At 40.5% G+C, this 21,079-nt stretch overlaps 3 protein-coding genes across 3 annotated transcripts; all 3 read left to right on the top strand.

The window, feature by feature from the left end:
* The first annotated feature begins 6,732 nt into the window (after positions 1-6,732).
* Positions 6,733-7,851, top strand: LOC125373009. Its single transcript, XM_048383790.1, has one exon. It carries the CDS (start codon positions 6,733-6,735, stop codon positions 7,849-7,851), a length of 1,119 nt encoding a protein of 372 aa, XP_048239747.1.
* Positions 7,852-9,646: 1,795 nt separating this feature from the next.
* LOC125373008 (uncharacterized protein K02A2.6-like) lies at positions 9,647-10,576 on the top strand. The gene has a single exon (XM_048383789.1). It carries the CDS (start codon positions 9,647-9,649, stop codon positions 10,574-10,576), a length of 930 nt encoding a protein of 309 aa, XP_048239746.1.
* Positions 10,577-10,597: 21 nt separating this feature from the next.
* On the top strand, positions 10,598-20,560 carry LOC125373006 (uncharacterized protein K02A2.6-like). The gene is made up of 3 exons (XM_048383788.1): positions 10,598-10,792; positions 11,819-12,292; positions 20,396-20,560. The coding sequence occupies exons 1-3, from the start codon at positions 10,598-10,600 to the stop codon at positions 20,558-20,560; spliced, it is 834 nt and encodes a 277-aa protein (XP_048239745.1).
* The last annotated feature ends 519 nt before the right edge of the window (positions 20,561-21,079 follow it).

The raw sequence follows: 21,079 nt of genomic DNA, 5'->3' as shown, positions 1-21,079 counted from the left end.
GTATTTAATGATGAAAAATTTCATTTGGAACCTATGGTATTAAATATGAAAATTTATGAGGGAAAAGAGCTGAGCAAAAATGAAATTCTTTTGCCCATGTTATCCCTGTTATATGTCATTCTTTAATATTATTTTGATGTCACCAGATCATGGATATCTTCACTGTCAATACCCTATGTTCCATGAACACATACAGTGGCTTTGCGCTGTAGTTAGACCTTGTAGATGCTGCTTCCTTGCCCTGTAGTTAGACCTTGTAGATGCTGCTTCCTTGCCCTGTAGTTAGACCTTTGATTTGCTCCTTCCTCGCCCTGTAGTTTGACCTTTGTTTGCTCCTTCCTTGCCCTGTGGTTAGACCTTTGATTTGCTCCTTCCTTGCCCTGTGGTTAGACCTTTGATTTGCTCCTTCCTTGCTGTGTAGTTAGACCTTGTAGATGCTGCTTCCTTGCCCTGTAGTTAGACCTTTGATTTGCTCCTTCCTTGCCCTGTGGTTAGACCTTTGATTTGCTCCTTCCTTGCTGTGTAGTTAGACCTTGTAGATGATGCTTCCTTGCCCTGTAGCTAGACCTACTAGATGCTGCTTCCTTGCATGTCATCCCTGTTATATGTCATTTCATAATATTATTTGGATGTCACCAGATCATGGAAATCCTCACTGTCAATACCCTATGTTCCATGAACACATACAGTGGCTTTGCGCTGTAGTCTCCTCTTTCAGCCAATGACTCAAGCTATGATCTGGGTCCTGGGAGAGAGAAACCAACAAGTGTTCTGCCAATAACCTGAGACTACATTGCACAAACAGCAAATCTCTCCTGTTACATGTGCTGCAGCCTTAGGGCCATCTATACCACACACTGCTTCAATACCTGGCAGAGGTAGCTAGGGTTCAAACCCACAGCAATATTTCTCATGTAACACTATTTATGATATCAACCATATTTTTGGCTGACCCAGACTCGATTGTATATAGGCAGAAAAGATATGGGTGAAATGTTGCTGTTAAATAAACTAACAGAGAGCATCAGAAAATGTGTGACCTTTCGATACACATTGTATTGTGATCGGTGAATGAGATTGCAATGACAGACAGTATGCTTTCATTTGACATCTATCTCAGTAAGACCCCTGTCCTAGTATTCTGGTGTCTTAGCATGACTCAACGACAGCCTTCAAAAACTTTTACAATTTCTTTACAAAACCCAGACAAACAGACTCTCCTTATGGTTGTGCATGCTGATGGCACGATTGACCAACATTTTGATTGACATTGAACCAACTGCTGTTAAACCAGTCACAGTCACACAAATGTCCACAAAATTATATAAGAATTATATAGGAAAATTAAATTGGCATTTCTCGGTAGTTCATGTGGTACAATATATTTGTGGTAAAGTTTCAAAATTGTTCGTGTGTCAAAGGTATAGCTAGAATATAGTATGTCTGAGAAAACCATTTTGTAATCATAAATATTTCTACTTTGGAAGAGACTCTGCAGGAAGATGATCTTGACAAACTCACATCCTGTTGCTGACTTCTTTGTCATAAAGTCTTTTTAAAAAAGACATTAGTGAGAGTTTGTCGGGGAATTATTACACGTGATGACAAAACTACAAATGCCTAAATATTATGAACACTGACGTTTTGAATTATAGCTTTGATGTTGTAACATTATCACCATATTTCTACAATGATATTAATTACATGCTCATTGCTCATTTATGATTGTAATTAGATTTGTTCATGCAACCTGAAAGATGATTTAATGTTGTAGCATCACGTAAATAAAACATTAAAAGCGAAAATTATTACCTGAAAAGGTCATGGCATCATTTATCATGAAAACATGAAAGATGAGAGAATCATTTTCCATTTGAAGTAATTGTCAATTGAGTGGACTTTTTGAACAAACAACCTCTGTGTAAGACTTGAATAATATTGATGGTACAAGGGGTAATGATAATGATGATACAAGGGGTTGTGAGCCTAACATAGAAATATGCCACCTAAACATGTTAAACTGATGTATTTTTTTCAACATAATCACTTTCTACATTGATACACTTTTGGCAACAATGGCGGGATTTTATCCCACTTTTGTAGGAGTCCTTCACTTGGCTGTCCAAGAAGTTCTCCACATTATAACAACATTGTTTGTGTCAGAACGGGTCCTAGGCTACATCTGTCTTAATGTTTGGGAACAGATGGAAGTCTGATGGCGCCAGATCACTAGATTAAGGTGGGAGCCATCACCTTTCCAGCTGATGAGATAGTCTTTGCCTTCTTTGGTGGTGGTGATGTCAAAAGCTTCCAATGTTTTAATTGTTGTTTAGACTCTGACTGGAAGTAGCAAATTCACATTTCATGCATTGTAACAAATCGTTGCAAAAATCTTTCTGGACCAGCTCTAAACAGAGCTAGATTATCATGAGACGTGTTGGCCTGATACATTTGATATCAGATGTCAGAAGCTTTGGAACCCAACTAGCTGATTTCTGATGTTGCTGACATAAAAGGCCCTCAAGGATGGGGGTCATCTTCAAGTCTCTACCCTGCTGTGCTTAAACTGTTACCCATATACTTTGTGGTTGCAAGCAAGCCCCCAAACAAGGGGCATCCTTCTCTATTGTTGTACTCATCATGGATGCCTTTTGTTGTTAAGCTCTTTTACTGCAAGTACTTGATCAATGCACATTCCTCAAATCTGTGTGTGTGTGTCTCCCCCTCCCTTTCTTCTCTCTCCCTCCTTCCCCCTCCTCCCCCCTCCCCCCCTCTCTCTCTCTCTCTCTCTCTCTCTCTCTCTCTCTCTCTCAGTGAAGCAGGACATGCTTAACCTTTCTGCAGACACCTGGTGTCAGTGATCCATCATGTTATTTGAAGTTTCAGTGTACGTCAGTTTCAGCAGATAACCGAAACTGATTATTCTTCGTCATTGACATTTTGAATAGTATTAGCTTGACAAGTCCTATGTAGGCAAGGGAATATTTAAATTGGATATTCTCTTAATGAGACAAGGAGAGAAAGAGAGAGATTTGAGGAATATACGTTGATCAAGCACTTGCAGAAAAAGCGCTTAACACCAAAAGAGAGTGGGTGTGTGGGTGTGTGGGTGTGTGGGTGTGTGGGTGTGTGGTTCATTTAATGCCACAGACAGACATATTAATCAAAGTGGCATCTACTGTCTGAATACATTGATCCAAGGATGATCAGAAGTAGAGAATCATAGCAAATGTTTAACAGGGTTTCCTGATGCGGAATGTAAAAAGACATTTGATCATGATGAGGTAATTGATTGGAAGGGATACGGAAACAAAATATATTATGAAAAACAGCATCTATTTTAGATTTTGATAACCAACAAGGCAGTGCTAGTTAAGTAGCTAGATCACCGTGATGGAAGATGTTCCCTGTGTACTGATGATATGGCACATTGTCCATTGTAACGTCAGTCCATCCAGCTCTTGTATAGAGTGAGTGAGAATGGTTTGAGCGCCATTCCAGACATATCAAGTCAATGGTGCTGTAGAAATGGACTTCCCATATAGGACCCATGTGAAGAGCTGAACACGGGGCTTTGGCGTGACGAACAAATGCTTTAACCACTCGGTTACCCCATCAACCCCTCTTGTATAGAACATTATCATGACAAATCTTACTTTCTGATTAGTCAATTACAGTTTGTGTTTCTTTGTTTGTTGTTTAACACTGCATTTAGCAATATTTCAGCTATATGACGGCGGTCTGTAAATAATCAAGTCTGGACCAGACAATCCAGTGATTGACATCATGAGCATCGATCCACGCAATTGGGATATGATGACATGCATCAATCAAGTCACAAAGTCTGACACCAGACCTGTTAGTTGCTACTTACGATAAGCTTAGTTGCCTTTTATGGCAAGCATGGGTTGCTGAAGACCTTTTCTACCCCGGATCTTCACATGTCCGCAGTCTCTATGAAAACTCAAAGAAGTTGGCAGGTAGGCCTTAATTGACATCATGATGTCATAATGTTTTATTTGGTATTGAGCCTATTCTCATGATGAGCTACATTGAGACTGATAGTAGTCACATGACAGGGTATATCGTCTCATACAAATATGTCACCAACATTAATTCTTTGTCAATTGTGAACTCAACATGATTCATTGTGGCATGTGTCAATAGTGGAATGAACCTGGTTTAATTCAGAACTGAACTGTTTCGGTCTCGTAGTGTACCAGGGTTTACCTCAAGCAGTCCTGAGCCCGTTCCACGAGGTGATCTTAGTGCTACATTTGTCGTAAGTTGATGTTAAAAAATCATCACTCTTTCATAATCTTGCAAATAACAATAATCAAACAATAATTGCTTCTCAGTATTACTGTGATCTTACACAGCATGCAGTGAGAACATCTGGTCGATATTGTAGCCAAATAATGTCCAAATAGCTCTAATTCAGGCATCAAGTGTAATTAATCTCAATAGATTTGGAATCTAATTCGCTTGTGATCTGTGTGAGGCGGCCACTAGGACAACAGAGGCAAATTATCACATTCTTGTGATGAGCGATCTTGAATAATTAATGCGAGGGACTTACATTGTAATTGAAACTATCCGCAATGTGTAAATATTGTCCCGCTGTTCCTTCTAATCATCGTTGTTGATGATGGTAACTATATTGCTCCTGGGCTTCCTTAATTTTGTAGGTCAGTTTGGTTAATTTTTTATGTGCTGCGTTGGATGAACATGGCTGAAAGGAGTTGATCATTAATGATTAGTGTTCTCTGTATGGGTACATAAGTAAAAGCGACTAACGGGATCTGGTGGTCAGGCTCGCTGACTTGGTTGAAGCATGTCATCGATCACAATTGCGTGGATCGATGCTCATGATATCAATCACTGGATTGTCTGGTACAGACTCGATTATTTACAGACCGCCACCATATAGCTGGAATATTGCTGAGTGCGGCGTAAAATAACAAACCAAACCAAACATAAGTAAAAGCAGTATTGCCCTTTCCATGATTAATAACAATAGTTTGTGGAGCATCCTTATCCACAGTGCACAGTGAGTGAGTGAGTATGGTTTTACGCCGCTTTTAGCAATATTCCAGCAATAACATGGCGGGGGACACCAGAAATGGGCTTCACACATTGGACCCATGTGGGGAATCGAACCTGGGTCATGGGCGTGATGAGCGAATGCTTTAACCATGAGGCTACAGTACCACCCACACACACAGCACAGAAAGAAACCAGCAAGTTAAGAGAATAAAAGCATGAAAAACTCTTTCCATAATCATAATCTACACATGTTCACAGAGAGGTCAGTGTATCCTGCCCAATTGGTATCCACCATCACAAACACAGGCAAAGGCAAGTCAAAAGTTCTCCTGAACAATCATTGGAACATATGATAAGTCAAAATAAGGAATTGGAGATAATTGTGGTCACTGATGAATCCGTTGCAAATGTTCTTCACCTGTGTTCCATAAAATGTTTTGAAAGTTTTGCGAGGCCTCAAATCCTGTAACCCTAATCAAACAACTTTTGAGGAAGAGTCGTACGATGTCTTTTGATATTTTCATAGTAAGAGAAAGCTTGATTTTACCTCAATAGAAAGTAGACACCAATCATGACAACTGATTTTGTTCAAGATGTTTGAAACCGATATTAAAATAGTTGTTTACGGCCGTTTCTGCTCAAAATGTACTGTAATGCACTCAAATTCTTTCACAATGCATTTTTGGCTCTGTATATAAACATCTTAGCCTATATCATTCCTGGACTGAGAAAGCTGAACTTTGGATTATATGTTTCTCCTTTAGATGACATAGATGAATTTCTTCATATCATAAGATTTTAAAGTGTATTTTGTGAAACAATTGAAAATATTGCATGACATTAGGGTGGTATAGAAAGATCAGAGTTGAAGCTTTGTGTTTGGATCTTGCTTATGATGCCAAAGACACAAGAGCAATGATTAAATGTGGCTTTATGGTCAGTTTGCTGAGAAGATAATGTCCCTTCACAAAATTACTAATGATATGTTCAAAATAAGCACAGTTTTAATTAGACAATTATATTTGTATTTTTCTTAACATATTAAAGCCTGATTATCAATAAAATGAAAACAAAATCATCAGCCCTACGGCTATTATAAATGAATTGCATTAAGCATGTTCAATTCAAAATACATGTCAATGTAGAATGTACAGTAGTGATGTAATTGTTTCTGAATGCCCTTGTTCAGAAAATAACTTTGCAAATTGCACAGAGATACATCTATCACTCAGGCAACACTCCGGCTACATGTTAAATGCCTGCACTGAATGTGAAGCTCCATTGAGCAGTGTCCACTGAGACTGCAGGTTGGGGCAGGGAAATTGTTCAGAGGACCCATCATGACTGTATCTTTGATGAAATGGTGGAAGATTTCAGATTGAGGTCTGTGGAGAGAGATGTAGCCATTTGCTGAATTTATTCACATTTATTTATATTTTGGTGATATTGTGGATATATTTTTCACAGATGGATCATGAATATGCACTTTGAGTTAAATCTTAGTACAGGTCTATATGTTTCCCACAGACATACAGTAGCAAAGTTGTCTGAACATGAATTTGGTGTAGAGTGAGTGAGTGAAATTTGTTAAGGGCTACTTCATTGATGCTATTACAGCATATGTCACCAAGAGCTGATTTTGTCAGAGTCAGAACTTTGATGTGTTTCTAACGTCTGGATTAACCCATGTTCCGAAGGATTACCCAGACAGTAGGTGTCACCTTCAACACATCCCTAGTTACCAAGACAGTAGATGGCACCTTCAAGACATCCCTAGTTCCCCAGACAGTAGGTGTCACCTTCAACATGTCCCTAGTTACCAAGACAGTAGATGTCACCTTCAACACATCCCTAGTTCCCCAGACAGTAGATGTCACCTTCAACATGTCCCTTTTTACCAAGACAGTAGATGTCACCTTCAACACATCCCTAGTTACCCAGACAATAGATGTCACCTTCAACACATCCCTAGTTCCCCAGACAGTAGATGTCACCTTCAACACATCCCTAGTTACAAAGACAGGAGATGTCACCTTCAACACATCCCTAGTTACTAAGACAGTAGATGTCACCTTCAACATGTCCCCAGTTCCCCAGACAATAGATGTCACCTTCAACACATCCCTAGTTACCAAGACAGTAGATGTCACCTTCAACACATCCCTAGTTCCCCAGACAGTAGATGTCACCTTCAAGACATCCCTAGTTACCAAGACAGTAGATGTCACCTTCAACATGTCCCCAGTTCCCCAGACAATAGATGTCACCTTCAACACATCCCTAGTTCCCCAGACAGTAGATGTCACCTTCAACACATCCCTAGTTACTAAGACAGTAGATGTCACCTTCAACATGTCCCCAGTTCCCCAGACAATAGATGTCACCTTCAACACATCCCTAGTTACCAAGACAGTAGATGTCACCTTCAACACATCCCTAGTTACTAAGACAGTAGATGTCACCTTCAAGACATCCCTAGTTACCAAGACAGTAGATGTCACCTTCAACATGTCCCCAGTTCCCCAGACAATAGATGTCACCTTCAACACATCCCTAGTTCCCCAGACAGTAGATGTCACCTTCAACACATCCCTAGTTACTAAGACAGTAGGTGTCACCTTTAACACATCCCTAGTTACCAAGACAGTAGATGTCACCTTCAACACATGCCTAGTTCCCCAGACAATAGATGTCACCTTCAACACATCCCTAGTTCCCCAGACAGTAGATGTCACCTTCAACACATCCCTAGTTCCCCAGACAGTAGATGTCACCTTCAACATGTCCCAGTTCCCCAGACAGTAGATGTCACCTTCAACACATCCCTAGTTCCCCAGACGGTAGATGTCACCTTCAACACATCCCTAGTTACTAAGACAGTAGATGTCACCTTTAACACATCCCTAGTTCCCCAGACAATAGATGTCACCTTCAACACATCCCTAGTTCCCCAGACAGTAGATGTCACCTTTAACACATCCCTAGTTCCCCAGACAGTAGATGTCACCTACAACACATCCCTAGTTACTAAGACAGTAGATGTCACCTGTAGCAGTAAGTCAATGTATCAAATGTGTTTGCATTATAGCATGTTCCACCAGAGTGCTATGTACACAGTTAGTATAGCTAGTTGTTGTACCAGCACTGTACTGTAGATCGTTGGGAGTTATTCCCCTTTAGTTTATTAAACATGGCTATAAACCCGACATGTGCTTTTGACTTACTAGAAAGTTGAACCTCCTAAACAGAAGTTCCAGAAGTCAATAAGACCATTACATGGTGTCAGAAGCTGGTAAATGAACTCAGCTGACAAAATGCAAGGATTAGAGCGTCCTAAAGCACTAGATTTCACTGGTAATCTTAGTGAAAACTGGCGTAGATTCAAGCAAGCATGGGAGTGCTATTACACTGTCACTATAGATGGAAAACAGAAGACTGAGCAATACAAGTCTTCACTACTCCTAAATGCCATTGGGGATAATGCAAGAGAAGTATATAATTCCTTTCAATGGGATGAAGAAGAAGATAAGATGAAATTAGACAAAATTATTGAAAAATTTGAGCAGTATTGTGTTCCTAGAAAAAACATAACTTAGCAAGACAGTAGATGTCACCTTCAACACATCCCTAGTTCCCCAGACAATAGATGTCACCTTCAACACATCCCTAGTTCCCCAGACAGCAGATGTCACCTTCAACACATCCCTAGTTACTAAGACAGTAGATGTCACCTTCAAGACATCCCTAGTTACCAAGACAGTAGATGTCACCTTCAATACATGTCCCCAGTTCCCCAGACAATAGATGCCACCTTCAACACATCCCTAGTTACCAAGACAGTAGATATCACCTTCAACACATCCCTAGTTACTAAGACAATAGATGTCACCTTCAACACATCCCTAGTTCCCCAGACAGTAGATGTCACCTTCAACACATCCCTAGTTACTAAGACAGTAGATGTCACCGTATTGTGTTCCTAGAAAAAACATAACTTTTGAAAGGTACAAGTTTTTCACTTGTTCTCAGAAGTCCGACCAGAAAATTGATCAGTATGTTTGTGAATTACAGCAAATGGCAACATTTTGTGAATTTGGCACTTTGAAAGACAGTTTAATTAGAGACAGAATTGTTTGTGGTGTCTACAATAGTACATATCGTGAGAAATTGCTCAGAGATGACAAGTTAACTTTGACAAAATTTAAAGCTGTTGATTCAATTAGAGAAGCAGAAATGGCAAGTTTGCAAGCTAAAGAAGTAAGTGAAGATGCATCTGTTCATTATGTCAAATCCAAGCCAAAACACAACAAAACAAAACAGAACTATAGAAAACCTGAAAAAACTGAACATTGTGGTAGATGTGGTAATAACACACACAAGCAAGGTGCGCCCTGCATCTGGTCATACATGTTTGAAATGTGGTCGTATTGGACATTTTGCAGCTCAATGTAAAACACCGTCAAGTCGGTCCAGTCACCCAAAATCGAGAAATGTTCACGAAATTGGCGCCACCAACCAGCAACCACCAATAGAATCAGATTCCTTCGTAGATGTGTTGGATTCTGAGCCGATTCAAGATTCACAAACAAAAGCATGGGTAATGAATCTTGACATTAATGGAACACAAGTAACCCTCAAGCTAGATAGCGGAGCAGATATGAACGTCATGGGTTATTCACAGTGGAGCAAACTGCAGTACCAGCCACCCCTTGAACCTGCAAAGGTGAACCTTAAGGCGTATGGCGGAACTAACGTGCCTGTAAAGGGACAGGCAGAAGTGACAATCACTTACAAAGGCAAGCCATACAAGACAGTATTTGCAGTTACGCCAGACAACCATAGATCATCCCTGGGAGTCCAAGACTGTGAACGATTGAACCTCATCCGCCGTGTCTACGAAATCAACGTAGATCAAGTCATCAAAAGTGAATCTTCATTCAGTTCATCAGATATTCTATCAGAATATGGAGATGTTTTCACCGGACTAGGCTGTCTACCAGGTGAACATACCATTACAGTTGACAATAACGTCAAACCAGTAATAGAAGCATGTCGAAAAGTTCCCTTCGCACTACATGAACAGCTAAAAGAAGAGCTTGACAGGATGATATCTCTTGGAGTCATCACAGTGGTGACCGAGCCCACTGAATGGGTCAGTTCAATGGTGATCGTGCACAAGAAACACGGCAAGCTCAGGATTTGCCTTGACCCGAGAAATCTCAATAGGGCGATTCAGCGAGAACACTACAAACTTCCAACCCGAGAAGAGGTGTTGTCACAGTTTTCTGGTGCTCAAGTCTTTAGCAAGCTTGACGCTTCTTCAGTCTTTTGGCAAATGAAGCTTGATCACAAAAGTTCTCTACTGACAACATTCAACACGCCTTTTGGGAGATATCGATATCTTCGTCTTCCATTTGGTATATCCAGTGCACCAGAAGTCTGCCATCACACCATCCACCAGCTCTTTGAACACATACAGGGGACTGACACAAGTATGGATGATATGATAATATGGGGTAATGACAAGTAACAACATGATAAGAGACTGAGAATGGTCATTGAGAAGTGTAGAAATGTTGGGCTGAAATTGAACAGAGATAAATGCGAGATAGGAGTATCTGAACTAACCTTCCTGGGAGATCGTCTTACAACTGATGGCCTGAAAGCAGACCCTAACAAAGTCAATGCCATCATGGATCTGAAGAAACCCACTGACAAGAGGGAGCTTCAACAGTTCATGGGTATGGTGAACTACCTCGGAAGCATCTTTCTGAGGCAAGCGAGTTAACTGACTATGAAAGTCCAGTTTCCACCCTTGCCGAACTAGGCTGGTATTATGGAGTAACATTTTGGCTGGACTAACGAGTCTATGCATAGTCCAATCAAAATCGCGAACCGAAACCGAAATCCGGTTCATAAAGTGTCATGCAGATTTTGGTCGACTGCAGGATTTGCAAAACATGTGCACCGCTAACTCGTTGTCAACAGATATTTTGCTAAATCTTTTCATGTTTTTAATCAAGGTGCTCACGCGATTTGATGCACTTCCCAATGTAAGACTCGTTTTATCACAATATAGATCTTGATCAATCAGATCGTCTTGACTGGGCGCCACCGTTTTGTTTGAAGCAAATGCAAGTGATACGAGATGTTGAATCTGATTGGTCAATAGGAGAGGCATAGAAAGGACATAACTCGTAATAGCCACTGGTGGCGCTACGATCGAGCCCAGGAATTCCAGCCTAGTTCGGGAAGGTTGGAAACTGGACTTTTACAGTCAGTGAACTCTCTTGCCTCGGGAAGATGCCTCGGAAGATACATACGTGATCTATCTGCAAAGTCAGCTCCACTGAGACATTTGTTGGAAAAGGATGTTCAGTGGTCATGGTCACATCCTCAAGACAAGGCGTGGACTGAACTCCGTACCTTGATCTCTCAACAACCAGTTCTCAGATTCTATGACTCAACAAAGCCCATCAAAGTTTCAACAGACGCATCACAAAGCGGTCTGGGTACAGTACTACTTCAACAGAACAGTGACACCTGGTGTCCAGTAGCCTATGGTTCACGAGCTATGACCTCAGCCGAAACTCGATATGCTCAAATTGAGAAGGAAGCTCTTGGAATATGTTTTGGAGTAGAACGCTTTCATCAGTATGTTTATGGCAGAACTTTTATGGCTGAAACCGACCATAAGCCACTAGTACCGATCTTCAAAAAGGCACTGAATGAATGTCCACCCAGAATTCAATGATTTAGACTTCGTCTACAGAAGAATGACATGGATGTCACATATACACAAGACAAAGATATGTACACAGCAGATGCGTTATCTCGCAACTTTCCCAAAGAGGGTGAAATTACAAGTGCAACTGAAGCAGAAGTGCAGATGTATGTAGACATTGTGATGTCAAATCTACAAATGTCAACTGATCGACTCAAACAAATCAGAGATGAGATCAAGAACGACACTGAAATGACAACACTCAGCAATGTCATTCTCACAGGTTGGCCCAATGAGCGTGCTGATTGTCTGCAGATTCTGAATGACTATTGGAATTATAGAGATGAACTCTCTATCATCAATGGTGTTATCTTTAAAGGTAACAGAGTCGTCGTTCCAATCCATCTTCGTCAAACAATGCTTCAGAAGATACATACAGGTCACCTTGGTCAAGAAAAGGGCAAGCAACCTGCTAGAGAGGTGCTATTCTGGCCAAGAATGAACCATGAGATAGACATTATGGTAAGAAGCTGTGACACATGCCTCACACATCGACATCGGCAGAGAGCCGAACCTATGATTTCCCGTCCAGTAGCAACAAGGCCATGGGAACAAGTATCGACAGACTTATTCGAGTTATCGTCAAAAGACTACATAGTCATCGTTGACTCATATTCCAACTACCCTGAAGTGATTGCATTGTCAAGTCAAACAAGTCAAGCCGTCACCAAAGCTCTAAAATCAACATTCGCGAGGCATGGTATACCTTCACCTCACCTCACATCTTGCTTCTTTTAAAAGGTATTTTCACTGTGCGAACTAAACAGACAGTCTTGTGGAAGTATCGACTGATGATATTATTATCTTTGCTGCAGACGGTGTGTTAAGGTCAGGCTCTTTGACAAACCGAATTAAGTTTCCTGGCAGGTTTGTCTGAAATCTGTAATTTCAGATAGCCTCTGCAAATTTGCTTCCATTTTTAACGAAGTCTACAAGAACATCTCTTGACCAATCAGAAGCATTGTCCATTGTCACTGAAACCTACACCCTATGTAGTACAAAGAGATGTCTCATGTTGATTCAAGAATGGACAATGTATGCTGGCTTTCTGTTGGCAGTATTTTATGGTGAAGAGGTTCAAAGGCTTCCCTTGGAGTGATGAAAGAAAGCTTATTTCTTAGCCCCGGTCAGACGGGTTGTGTTTTTAAACATTGAGAAATGCACAAACCTACGGTGACCAGGAAGTTGATCATCAAGGGAAATAGACTCAAATATGGCCCATAAATGGATTTGTCTATTTTAGATAAGGTATTTGATTTAGAGCTTTTGATGACAAATTTCTTTTTGAAATGTAATTTAAGCTTTTCCATATAAGGTCGAAAAAATAAATGTCTTTCATTTATTTATATGAAAGTCATTCTGCCGTGGAGTTAAAACTGCAGGTGGCCTCTTGAATCACCATGGAATTTATATAAAATTATAACATTTTATATTGTATAAGAGGATCTGGCCTGTATTACCGTATTTTCTTGAGTATAGTGAGCACTTTTTTTCAGAAAATGAAGCAGCGCAGAGGGGTGTGCGCACTATACACGCCAACATAAGATTTGAGGTATACTAATATGCTACTAATGAGAGACATAATAAAGATAAATATTTTTATGTTTAATTGATTTCTTAGACTAGCTGCTTTTAAGTAGGGATGGCGGGCCCGTGAAACAAGAAATAAAAAATGTGGGGCCTTATCAACTTAAAACAGCCAATGTATAATAAGTGAGTGAGTGAGTGAGTGAGTGAGTGAGTGAGTGACTGTGGATTAACACCACAGTACCAATCTTCCAGCTGTTTGGGGTGAGTAATGTATAATTATTTTCAATTGCTGAAATTATGCATATGGTTGATTATTGTGAGCAATATGTTATAACTTTGTAAGTATGTTATCTGTATATAGTATAGAGTTGCCAACAAATTGTTGATTGTATTTTCAAGGTGAGTGAAGTTTTAGTAATTGTCATTTTATGAGCAATAAATGATATATGTATACAGATGATGCATGTTAATTATTCCATCATAAATGTTAGATATTAAACGTAATGTATTCCAGCTATATGACAGTGGCCAGTAAATAATCAAATCCGGTGCAGACAATCCAGTGACTGATAAAATGAGCAACATCTCTTGATGTCTAACCAAGTCCCTGCATCCTGACCACCCAATAGTTTGCTGGGGACCTATTCCAACCTAGAATTCCCACACAGTTCCATGTTAATTGAGGGCAAGCAGGGGTGGCTGCAAAGTCACACTTTGTACTGATCTTCTTTTACTATCTTGTAGCTCTGAGTTCCTCCTACAGTAAAAATCTTATATATGCCAGTGTGCACCAGCCTTCACCAAAATAGCAAAAGTGCATTTTTAAGAAATCTTTTATTGTACATTCTAATTACAAACCAGTACAGTTGAGTACACCCAAATATTCAATGGAAAATGTATTTTGTAAAAAGTTATAAACTGAAAACATGAGTGCGTCAGTTGTCTTTCCTTGCTGTCGGGTAGCCTATTGGTTATAGTGTTTGGTCATCACGCCGAAGACCCGGGTTTGATTCCCAACATTGGTACAATGTGTGAAGCCCATTTCTGGTGTCTCCTGCCATGATATTGCTGGAATATTATTAAAAGTGGTTTATAACCATACTCACTCACTCCTTGTTGTAGTATTCTAAATATCAGCAGATGGAGCCAGGGAAACGTTATCTGTTCATGCATGGTTTCTTGTTATAAGAGAGTATTTCATTTCTTGGACATGTCCTGTGAGTGACATTATGCCAGTCTCTCACATGCACCAAAGATTGACATTGTTGTCACTTGAACAAGTGGATGACAAGACATTAAGCCAGTCTCTCACATGCACCAAAGGTTGACATTGTTGTTATTTGAACAAGTCGTTGACAAGACATTAAGCCAGTCTCTCACATGCAGCAAAGATTGACATTGTTGTCACTTGAACAAGTGGATGACAAGACATTAAGCCAGTCTCTCACATGCACCAAAGGTTGACATTGTTGTTATTTGAACAAGTCGATGACAAGACATTAAGCCAGTCTCTCACATGCAGCAAAGAGTGATATTGTTGTTACTTGAACAAGTCGATGACAAGACATTAAGCCAGTCTCTCACATGCACCAAAGATTGATATTGTTGTTACTTGAACAAGTCGATGACAAGACATTAAGCCAGTCTCTCACATGCACCAAAGATTGATATTGTTGTTACTTGAACAAGTCGATGACAAGACATTAAGCCAGTCTCTCACATGCACCAATGAGTGATATTGTTGTTACTTGAACAAGTCGATGACAAGACATTAAGCCAGTCTCTCACATGCACCAAAGATTGACATTGATGTCACTTGAACAAGTCGATGACAAGACATTAAGCCAGTCTCTCACATGAACCAAAGGTTGACATTGTTGTTACTAGAACATATACACTAGGAAACATGAAACCATTGTAGAGAGGATGTTTATAAATGACTTATATATATAGGAAATACACTGATGTAGCAGAAAATGACAAAAAGCAAAACTGATGAGAATTCAAAGCACTAATCAATCCAAAACTGTAATAACATGTTTTCTTCTTACAAACACTTTAATCACATTAACCAATAGCTGTTGTTTTTCATAGTCCATAGCCAACAAATCTGCATTTGCTCAATTGCTTGAGTATATTTATGTTTTGCTCAGCAAAGTCTACCCTAAAAGTCAAGGCAACATAAGCACCCTGATCTCCACATAAAAAATGGTATCCAAGATTTGCTTCATTCATTTGCTTTATTTCGTCCTGTAACTCACCAGCTCTGCATGACCAGGATCTGGCGCACTTTCTTATCAGTAATTTGCAATTCAGCTTTTGGTAGAGTTTTCATCATCGTCATTAATTTTTGTCTGCGATTAAATATATTCTGCAATGTCTGAGGTGGTGATGTGACTCCAGTGGGAAGATGTTGTAGACTTTCATCAGGGATAATCATGATGTTATGATTCTGATTAATGGGGGGAAATCTTGCTATGTACACATGATTGCTTCCATCTTGCCTTTTTATTTCTTATAACCTAATTATCAACTCGTTTATGGCAAGTCTGGAGTTTCAGACAGCGTTATAATGATGCAGTACACTTGGAAGTGGGTAACTACAGGTCAGGGATGTATAGTGGACCAGGTATGTATATGTTCCACTTGTCGATGTCGAATTCAATGGTTTTTGATCAGCTCCTTTTCAATGACTTAAGGACCAAGGGGTGGTAGGGTTGCCTAGTTGTGATGCATTAAAAATGGTTCGCCTGACCTGGGCTTGTTTTGACCATATAAGTCCAAGAGTTGCAAATTACATTTCCAATATGCTTTTTTATGACTATTGTGCAGCTATTTAACAAAAATTGTGATGAAATTTGGTGAGGTGAAATGGGGTTTATTAAAAACAAAATATATCAAATTGTACAAGAGTGACTATTATCATGTTAAAAAGTATAGTACAAGTGGTCTTTTGTATGTGTGTGCGTGAAAAGAACACGAAGAAGTCCTCGGCAGTTATTCAGACCATTTAATGGCAGTTTGTTCATCCTCATAGTCATAGGCAAGGCACGGCAGTTTGTCAACACACGCACACGGACAGCACGTGGTTACATAAAGAAGTATGAACCGGGTGCATACAACTGTCGAACCGGAACGGAATGGCAGACAAACGAAATCACACCCGACGTCATGTACACAGCATCAGCAATAGGCAAACAGCCTTACTATTCTTACTATTATTTGAACAGCATTCATTCATTACTTTATGACAGTGCGTGTGCTTGTACTAGTCAGGAATAATGCTGCTTTTATAGTGCAAGCCTACTGAGATACCATGCAACAATTTAACATGGATACTCCACTCGGATTTGTTTGCTTGTTGTTAAACGCCGCACTCAGCAATATTCCAGCTATATGACGGCAGTCTGTAAATAATCGACCAGACAATCCAGTGATTGATACTATGAGCATCAATCCACGCAATTGGGATCGATGACATGCATTAACCAAGTCTGCGAGCCTGACCACCCGATGACGTTAGTCGCCTCTTATGACAAGCATAGTCGCCTTTTACGGTAAGCATGGGTTGCTGAAGACCTATCCTTGCCCGGATCTTCACGGGTCTGCTCCACTCAGACATACTGTGAGTAGACTGACCCTGAATCAGCTTCATGCCAAGCGCCAGGCATGATAGCAAGAAGCACTATTGCCTTTTGGTGTGACATGGCCGGGGATCGAACTACCAACATTCCACAGAAGCCCATTTGAAAACCTAGTTGACTGTTATACATCATTACATTACAACATTGTTGTAGATTTAGAAACATTGTCGAATTTTAGTTGCTTGTTTCATATTTGTTCATACTTTTTGGGGGGGAGCACGGGTGGCCCAGTCAAGAAAGAAACCTATGATTGTGGGTTCGCCCCGATTATGTTTCTAGGTTTGTCAGCACCATACCCGTGCTCGTGGGTTTCACCGAAGTGGTAAACGTCTGAGACTTGCATCACTTCGGGCTTTCCTTCCACATTAAGCTGACACACCGTGATATAACTGGAATACTGTTAAAAGCAGCGTTAAACCAAACTCACTCACTCACTCATACTTTTTTCCTCATTCCTCATCCAACATCCAATGTGTAAGAAATGTGCCTTTATAATAGAAGCATGAAACTTGGAACAGAGAGCCTTCAGGGCATAACAAGCATTTTCAGATGTCAATAAAATTCACTATATGGTGTCCATGGCAACCACTTTTCTAAATGGCCACCATTCTGAAAAAAAATGTTTGCTATAAAAGATGATAACAGGGTCATGTTCAATGAACTTTTGAACTTTAATGTCATTTGGAGTGCAGGCTGTGTGTAATATTCAGAACACTGTCATCTTACAGTATAAAACAATGAAGAAATGTCCAGTTCAATGCATAAATTATGTAAAAATCTACATTTTAAACAATAAGATGTCGATTGTTGCAGGTCTGATATTTCATTTTAACACAAGTCTTGGGATCCTTCATATATGAGATTCAGAGTACATATCAAACACAAAATAACAACATGATATAGTATTGGAGTTCATTACTGCCCTGACATGTACATATTCATCAATAACAGTTGAGTTCTACAATCCCCACCACACTGAGAGCTGTACATTTCAATGCTGCTTTGGCACATTTGCAATCACCACGGCAACCCTTTTAACAGCCACAACAGAGAAGGAAGTGCTGAGAGGAAGTGCTTGCTTCAGGTAGCAGTGTCCACAAGTGTTTCCAGTGTTTAGGCTCGGCCCATCTCCAGTCTCCAGGGGATGGCATCGCTGGTGCTCACTCAAACTAGTGGTCGTCCCCAGCAATGTCCTCCCGGAACACAGCTCGCTATATGTGCAGCAGCCGTACTTGGTGGGAATGCTGCAATTGACCGTACTGGCCCAGTCGTCCAAAGCTGCGAGATTTACTATGCAGAGTTGCATCCTTTGGGCACGGCAGAAACCTATGATTGTGGGTTCGAATCCCAGTTCACCCCAATCATGTTTCTAGGTTTCTCAGCACCATTCCCATGCTTGTGGGTTTCACTGAAGTGGTAAATGTCTGAGACCTGCATCACTTCGGGCTTTCCGCCCACACTAAGCTGACACACTGTGTTTTAACTGGAATGATTTTAAAAGCAGCGTTAAACCAAACTCACTCACTCCAGGTTGCAGGTTCTGTCATACAAGAGAATCGTGAATTGTTCAAGAATCCCCATACTTTGGTCTGATATATTCTGTGGCGAATGTGAGAGAGCAAGAATTGATGGCATAAGTTCTTCAAGTGCTTCCCATATATCCTGTGCAGTTGTTTTGGGGAATTGTTGCAAATGATGAAACTGTATCACAGCCTATGCACTCATGGAAAGTCCATACATGGCCAAAACAACATCTGTGTCTACAGTATGGAGGAGAATCTTCCTGAAACCTTCACGTCATCTACTGTATGAAGCAGCATTCTTGTGTCTGCCTCTTCATGTGTGCAAGGTGTGAAGGCTGTAGTGTCCATTTGAGAAACATACATAACATCTGAGCAAATAGTGGTGATTAGTTGTCTTTCTATCACCATGTTGCAATTTGCATTGCAAGGAATGTAAACAGAGCAGTTTTGTTTTCATCTATCCTGAGAAATTGGTTCCAGTTCCCAGGCAGAGTTGTTATGGAGTCTATGCTCCTCCTGATACCCTGTCCACAGGTTCTCATCCCACATAATGTCCACTAATATATATATATATAATGCCTGTAGATACTGGCAATGTATGGTGAAAACACATTGAATGCATAAATGACCCGTGAAGATCCGGGGTAAAATAGGTATTCAGCTATCTATCCATGCATGCCGTAAAAGGCGACTATGCTTGTCATAAGAGGCGACTAATGGGATCGGGTGGTCAGGCTCGCCGACTTGGTTGATACAATTCATTGTATCCTGATTGCGTGGCTCGATGCTCGTGATGTCAATCACTGGATTGTCTGATCCACACTCGATTATCTACGGACCGTCTTTACAGCTGGAATACTGCCGAGTGCAGCGTTAAACAACAAGCAAGCGAACAAACGAACGAATGCATAATCAGTAAGTCTTGATTGCAACAGGTCCATCACCAAGGCTCATGTGGCAAGGCAATCAATTGCCAAATCGTAATTTGTCATGATGAGATCAGGAAGGAGAACAATGACATGTCTGGTTTTCATGTTAAACAGTGTGATCCAAATGGTTACCTCATGTTGGACAGGCCATTTGCAATCTGGAAAACAGTGCACAGTCACTTTCAAAGAAGAAACTTATAGTTTTAACCCAGTTAAGTGAGTGAGTATGGTTTTACACTGCTTTTAGTAATATTCCAGCAATATCATGGCGGGGGACACCAGAAATGGGTTTCACACATTGTACCCATGTCGGGAATCAAACCTTGGTCTTCGGCGTGATGAGCAAACCCTTTAACCACTAGGCTACCCGACCGCCCCTAACCCTTTTAAGACTCTTGGAGAAGGATGGCTACAGCTTGTTCTTTTTTTTTGGAATCAAAGTAGTTTTGTATGTCCCACCAGCCTCTCAAGTTAATAGAGTTGTTTGTGCCCAATCTGTTCATTCTGCGTAACAAAGGTTCTGAAGTCTGGTCCATGATGTTCCATGTGCAGAGCCTGGGAAGTTCAGTTCCTTCTTCTGGAACAGGGTTGCCCATTTTGCTGATCACATCAACTAGGGATTTCATTTGTTGAGAAAGTATGACCTGGACACTGTTTTTCTGTTCATGGTGTTGTACATCCTGGGATATTCTCCTGCATCTTCCTTCGATGGATGCTTCACACTCTGGTCTTCTCTGGTCATGAAACGATCCAATGTCTTAATGCCTGAGGGTTTTGGGTGAGGCCAACAATTCCACCATCGTCCTTCACAGCACCTTGGTTTTCTTCATGCACCTGAACTACTGCTCTTAATGCAAATATTTGTCTTGCACACAGCAATATGTCCATGAAATTACCATTCTGAAACTTCTTCTGAATATTTGGATGGGTCTTTTTCAGATTGGTCTTGCTGTGTACATGAATTGGCAGCCATCTGGCACAGTTCGTATGACCCATGCTGAAAAGCCAAGTTCTCAGTTTTGTCAGGCAGTGAATGAAGAGAAGAAGTTGCCACTCATTCACTGTCTTTCCACCAGTCAACTACGCCTTGAGAGCTGCTATTGAATATGCAAGCCACCAAGAATGATAACTTTTCCTTGTGTAGAGGCGACTAACAGGATTGGGTGGTCAGGCTCACCAACTTGGTGGATGCATATCAGTGTATCCCAATTACGTATACATCACAGGATTGTCTGGTCCAGACTCAATTATTTACAGACCACCATCATATAGCTGGATTATTGCTGAGTGAAGCATTAAACAAACAAGCAAACAAACAAAAGCCTTGCAGCCCAGGATATGTTTTTGTCATCTTTCATGTCAGGTAGGTATGTTGAATAAAAATGCTCATGCCAGTTGACTTCCTCCTGGAGTGCCTGCGAAACAAGGTTGCCATAATTGTTTACTTTTCCAAATGATACTGGTATGGGAGAATCTTCCTTCTTCCAGATCCCTGGAGAAACACTTGTGTAATATTCTGGAAACTGATCCTGTTACTGGTGAAAGTGCCCAAACGTCTCTGTGATCAATTCCATTAATTGTACCATCAATAGATATTTGTCCATTAATTGTACCATCAATAGT

This window comes from Haliotis rufescens, unplaced genomic scaffold (genome assembly GCF_023055435.1).
Source record: "Haliotis rufescens isolate VD_foot unplaced genomic scaffold, xgHalRufe1.0.p SCAF_5, whole genome shotgun sequence".
Classification (NCBI taxonomy): Eukaryota; Metazoa; Mollusca; class Gastropoda; order Lepetellida; family Haliotidae; genus Haliotis; species Haliotis rufescens.
This window is presented reverse-complemented; position numbering and strand designations above follow the sequence as displayed.